This window comes from Haliaeetus leucocephalus, unplaced genomic scaffold (assembly GCF_000737465.1).
Source record: "Haliaeetus leucocephalus isolate CR32 unplaced genomic scaffold, Haliaeetus_leucocephalus-4.0 Scaffold229, whole genome shotgun sequence".
Taxonomy (NCBI): domain Eukaryota; kingdom Metazoa; phylum Chordata; class Aves; order Accipitriformes; family Accipitridae; genus Haliaeetus; species Haliaeetus leucocephalus.
Window position 1 is genome coordinate 948,300 of NW_010972665.1, and position 6,000 is coordinate 954,299.

The following is a 6,000-nucleotide window of genomic DNA, read 5'->3' on the forward strand; positions in this document are numbered from 1 at the left end:
ACGCTACCATCTGTATCTTGTGGCATGTGTATATATGAGGGTGACCAGAACAGAAAGGGCTGACACTTCAGGATAGCATTGGAGAAATAAGTATTGGAATATTCAGAGGTGAGGAGAATGCAGAGTGCTCCTGTGTACAGGTGGACTTCATTGCTTTTTAAGATACTGTTTTGCCAGATGTATAGAAAAAACATAGTTCTTGGCATGGAGGTCATCTGATAAAGTCAAATATACTTGTTCACCTATTAGCTTTATTTTTATCCTTTGCTGTATGACTTTCAGAAAATGCTACTTGGTTCTTTTGCACTTTCCTATGTTGTTGTTTGCTTCTTTATGTGTGATCCTTATTTAATATTTTCCTTCTTAGCAGTGAATGAATAGTCCTATAGACTCTAGTGGAAGGATTTCTTTGAGTTAGATATTTGAGACACATGATGTCTTACAGGAATTTACTTTCTGTAAAGTACACATTTCTTGATGTCCTAGGAGGGTGGGTAATTCACAATGCTTTATAAAAAGGGGAGGGAAATCATCACTTAACTGCTGAATACCTGTTCCCCTTTTCTCTCATACAATCTCATCTTGCTTCATCAGGTTCTTGGCACATTACAAGACTTGCCTGCTGTTTTGGTAGTCTTGCAGCCTTTTTTTTTTTTTTTTTCTTTAATAGGCTTATACTTTTCAGCTCTAATCTTTTCTTTTTAAAGTGCTCAGGCTGGTATTGATTAAAATGTCTATGATGCAGAAGCCAAGCTTGCCTACCAGTTTCTGTAATTAAAATGTTTTTTTTATAGCATGGAAAGGGAAGATTGTTGAATGCTTTCTTGTCATGGTAGGACATTACTTGATGGAATATTAGAGTAAAATCCAAATTTATTCAAAATCAGAAGATACTTTAACACATTACACTTTATTTCCACAGCTCTGTTGAGATTTCTTTTTGTCTTTTTAAGTGTGTTGGAAGAGAAGCTGTGAGATTCCTTTTTACTGAGAACTCCCATTTTCAGCATGTGGAGGGAAGAAAAAAATCCCCTGTCAAAAAGCATTTGTCTAGGGAACTTGCTGCCATTGAGGTCTAACAAAGGCATTTGTGTTAAAGAATTGTGCAGTGTGCGTGCTACTGACTGTATGTCTCCTGTGAAAATTGTGCAGGGCTGTGCTTTGGAGGCTCACACGAATGGGCGTGTTCACACAGTTGGATATGAGACAAACTAGTTAGTGTCCAAAGCAGCCACAGGGAAACTCTGTAGGCTTGTATCATCCAGCTCTGGGTTGAGTGCCCCTGACAATGCCTGGTGAACTCAATTCCCACATGATGTGCAATGCTTTGATCCACAAAGTCTGCTGCCCTCTGTAGAGCATCTCAGTTCTGGGACTGGACAGTAGGGAGCCCATGAGAACTTCCAAACCTTTTGAGCTCCTCGTGTTTCCTTCTTAGTGACGGAAAAGAATAAAACTTATTCCCCAACTCAGTAGATGGCTTAGGAGCTAGGTTGTATAGAAAGGCCTCTTGCAATACCACACTTCAGCACCCAGATAAATACTGTAAGTATGATTGAAGGGCTTTTTAAAAAAAATCTGTGCTTACAAAGTCACAACTGTAGCAAGTGTTAATTGGTTTGAAGTAATAGATGGGAATTAATCTCTTTCTGTTTTGTGGTTGCTCTTCCTCACTATTTGGATTTTTCTCTTTATTTAAAAGCTTGTTGTTCTGCTGAAATATGCTTGCAGTCTATTTCTGCTAAATCTGTGTAGGCCATAACCAAGTTATAAATATAATCTGATAAGATGTTTAATAAGTAAATAAAATCATTCCCTTTACTATGGACTTTTTTTATTCAAATAAACCAACTGTCCTGCATTTGTTTCAGGTGGACATTCTTTACTTGTCATTGTCTAGGGTTTCCCCCTCCCCACCCCACGTTTTATTCAATGCCTGTGAAGTAGCCTTGAGGCTTAACCCCTGCCTTGGGTATTGGCCATTGTGGCCTTCCTGGATAAGGCTCCTGCGATTCAGGATATGTTATGATTTGTTTATGGGGTTGAGAGCTTGTGACTCCTACTCTCTACTCCTTCCCCTCACTTCCATCTCATGCACACATTCTCTAGATCCCAACTGAAACACAATTAATGCTTTGTTCTCCCAAATCTCTGTGATATCTGGCATCACATCACTAGAGAAACCCTCAAAGACCAAGTTCTGGAATGTATCTGAGTTTAGCAACTAAAATGGGCATTGGATGTATTGGCAGTGCCTGCTTTAACAGGCAAAACATGGTAAGTCTTAAAACAGGAGTTCAGTGCCATTATTTTGTCCATTTACTGCATGAGACAGAAGATGAGTTTCTTGACAGGCTACAGAAGAATCTGCATGTTCTCCTTTATGACTCCAAGCTCATGTCACCTCCTCTGCACAGCCCATGCTTGGGTCGGTCTGAATGCTGTACAGGTCTCTCCTTGAACTGCCAGGCCTTCCCTCTGCTGTGTCCTCAGCATGCTTAATGCTTGCAAACAGCAACCTGATCTTGTGTGTGCTGTATTTGTTTTAATCAAACTCTACTTTGTCCAAGTTAGTAATACAACTCCCCGATTGAAATGCTATGCAGCACAGAGGCTGACTCCACAGGGTCTTTACCACTCTGATAGCATTGGAATGATGCATCAGACTTGCCTTGTGCAGATTTCCTGATTAGATATGAAAGTTGGGCTTTTGGGGGTCTAAAACCCAAAATTTTGTGAGAGTTTAATGGCTGACCTCATGAATTATCCAATCAGTCCCCAGGATTTAAAGAACTCTCCAGGTTCTGAATAACTCTGTGGTCAGCAATGCTAGCTGCAGCTCTGTATGGCCTTAATTTCTAAAGGCAAAAAAACCTTTATATTTTTATTGGAAAATGAAGTTTTGGCAGAAAACTTTTAGCGTTGGTTAGGCTCTTGTATTAACTCATCTTGTACAAGTCTGGTGCATCCCAGATCACCAAAAATGTTACTTCAAGCTTTGTTCTGGGCTTTTCTGTATTGCTTCAGGGAAGCAAAAATATCTTTTCTGTTTAGAGTCCATTCTTTACTGAGCATCCAAACATTTTATGTTAGGAGTTCTTTTCTCTGTAGTGAGTTACAGGCCCTGACTTCTCTATCCTTTTCTTCCCATATCTTATGATGTGTTATTCTGGCAATCTGACAGCAGTTGTCTCTAATTCTTGCTTGATTTTCACCTTCACTTCTAACCTGGGAATTAGCCAAACCGCTTCCACAAGGCTAACTTACTCTTATTTTGCTTGGAAGAGGTGAAGATATTCCCTGCAGATATCATAAGACAACAGTATTTCCTGAGCCTGGCAAACCTGAGGTTCTGGGTTTGACCAGGTAGGTTGCTGAATCTCTTACTGAGAAGAGGTCTTGGTCCAGTGCATTTCTTTCATTTTTCTAGATGTCCTTAGTCCTGCAGTATTTGGGGTTTAGCACACAGTGTTGCCCCTATCAAAAACCCAGTGACCTGTTCTTTTATTAGTGCTGTGACAATGCGTACTCTGCTCATGACTCTTACTAATTTGAAAACCACAGGTTGCAATTTCCTTTAACTACTAACTGCTACTAGTTTAATCTCTTTGTACAGACCTCCTTGGAGTCTAAGACTCCTGGGATGGGGATCTATTATTATTTGTGCCTTGTGGGAAGGGAAAAGCCATCTGCCAATAAAACACTCATCCAGAAGGCATGGAACTTATAATAAAAACCCGCCCTCCCATCCACCTTCCCTGCAGTGTGGGTGATTGTATGTTTTTTACCCTCTGTTCAGAAAAAGGGACCTGGTTATTGGCAGCAGTAGGGGGGCTGCTATATTTATCGAGGCCAAGTGAGCATGGCCTCTTGGTAAGAAGGCTTAATGGATTTAGATTGCTGGACTAGGGGAGTTCTTGCCAGACATTCACTGGGAGCATGGATAATTAGAGTTTGAGAACAAGTATTGCAGGTAAATAATTTTCTGTGTGCAGAGTGCATGCTTTATGTGACTTTCTCTCTTAAAAGTGTGTGTGTGTTTTATATTGCTGGCTTATTTTGATGATCAGCTCTCTAACATGTTCAACGTTTTTTGGTTTATTTTGCAGGAGCTATTGGTTACATGGGAACAAGTGCCTTTGTTCGTAAAATCTACACTAATGTGAAAATTGACTAAGGAAATAAGAAAATTGAACTATGGATCAGCTCCTGTTTTCATGGGGATGAACTTGCACAACAAAAAGCGCGAGAAGAGATTTGGGTTTTAACACTGGGCACTATATGGGTCTCCATTTTGTGGATGGCTTAAAGTAACATCTATTTCATTGATCCTAGGTTCTTACTGACTGCTTTCTCCAACTGTTCACAGCAAATGCTTGGATTATATGCAGTAGGCATTACTACAGTACGTGGCTAATCTTCCCCCCCCCCCCAAAAAACCAAACAAAAACCCTAGCTCATTAAAGATGAATAGACTAGCTCTCTTCAGTGAAGAGGACAAACGGTTTATTTAAAGCATTTGTTCCATTCAATAAAAAGAGGGAAACTTGGCTGCTAAAACTACTTGATTAGTAGTCTTCCTGGTACTTAACATTTCTAAATTATGTAAAAATGCTGTTCCAGAAAGATTACTCTTCTGATTTTTACTGCCATTGCCAGGATAGGAGGTATGTTTTATATTTTGACTCCAGGTGCTTTTTGGTTTATTTGCGATATCAACTATACCCTACACTCATTTGTTTAAAAAATAATTTAAAAATATATTAAAAACCCATATGCATGTAATATATCAGCTGTTGTTCTAGTTGGACCAACTTCCCTTTATCTTGAAAGTAATATCCAGCTACATCTTAAATCCATCCAAAGAAAATACAGTCTGAAGACGGGATGTGTTCTCTGCAATGCAATTTACTGTACAGTTAGAAAGCAAAATGTTAAATGAAGAGGATTGTTTGGTTTTTAATAAACACTTCGAGGTCTAGATTAAAACAAAACCAACATTTTAACTGAATGTCTAAAGTGATTCTCCTTTTTTCCAAGTTAGTCTTGCATATTTTTTTTTGTTTGGGTTTGTATGAAGATTTTCCTTTAGACATTATACAAGGGGTAATAAGTGTATATAACATTAAATAATGTAACTTAGGTGTAGATCCCAAATGTATTTGGATGTACAGATTTACTACAGAGTACTTTTCTGATGATTCGGTGTAAAAATGTGTGAATTTGGGTGGCTTTTTACATCTTGCCTGCCATTGCATGAAAAGTTGGGGTTTCTTCACAATGTGTGTTATGTCATGCTTTTCTGTTCTATTTCCTTTCTCAAGCTCTTACAGGAATTAAATTTGTAATTTAGAACATTTTAATTTTTGTTAATCCTATCTGGACACTTGTGTAACATCAGAAGCATAGTTGCTTTAGAGTGTTCAGAAAACTAAAATAAACTTTTCAGACAAAAATGTTATGATTGTGAAAATAGATGAGTTTGCAATGGAAAATGTTTGAAAAGGCAATACTGTTGAATGCCAGTTTCTGTACACAATATTAGTGTGGTTTTCAAATATCAAAACCCCATGCTTTGAATTCAGAATTTGCTTACAACTATATTGTACAGTACAGCTCCAAAGTGGATGACCAGCCCAAAAAGATTCTTCTTGGCTGAACTGTTTGTGGAGAAATCTGTTTTGTGATCCAGCTAGTGTACTGAGAAAAGTGGGGGTAAATGTGGACTGAAATAAATGGATAAATGGGCAAATAAAGGTTAAGTCTTTCTAAGATGACTGTTAATTATGCACTGTATTTAGCTAGAAATATCCTGAATGTGTTTGTGACAGATCTGAGAGCGAGTTGGCTTGATTTTTTTTTTTTTTTTTTTTTAATTTATTTTAGGCATCTGCCACATAGGGATGTTTTCATCGGTGTGGCTGTCTGAAATAGAGCACCTGCCATGAAGAAGGCAACTTCCTGAATTTAAAAAATGAGCAAAGTATTTGTATTGATTAC

The 6,000-nt window shown here is 38.3% G+C and overlaps 1 protein-coding gene across 2 annotated transcripts in view; it reads left to right on the top strand.

Annotated features, from left to right (window-relative positions):
- The window catches only part of TM9SF3 (transmembrane 9 superfamily member 3), a 39,336-nt gene extending 33,880 nt beyond the window's left edge, over window positions 1-5,456 (top strand). For both annotated transcript variants that reach the window (XM_010567730.1, XM_010567731.1), the window contains one exon: window positions 4,110-5,456. In XM_010567730.1, the coding sequence (XP_010566032.1) occupies window positions 4,110-4,177 (68 nt within the window). In that variant the 3' untranslated portion in view covers window positions 4,178-5,456. The remainder of the gene's footprint in view (window positions 1-4,109) is intronic.
- Window positions 5,457-6,000: the final 544 nt, after the last annotated feature.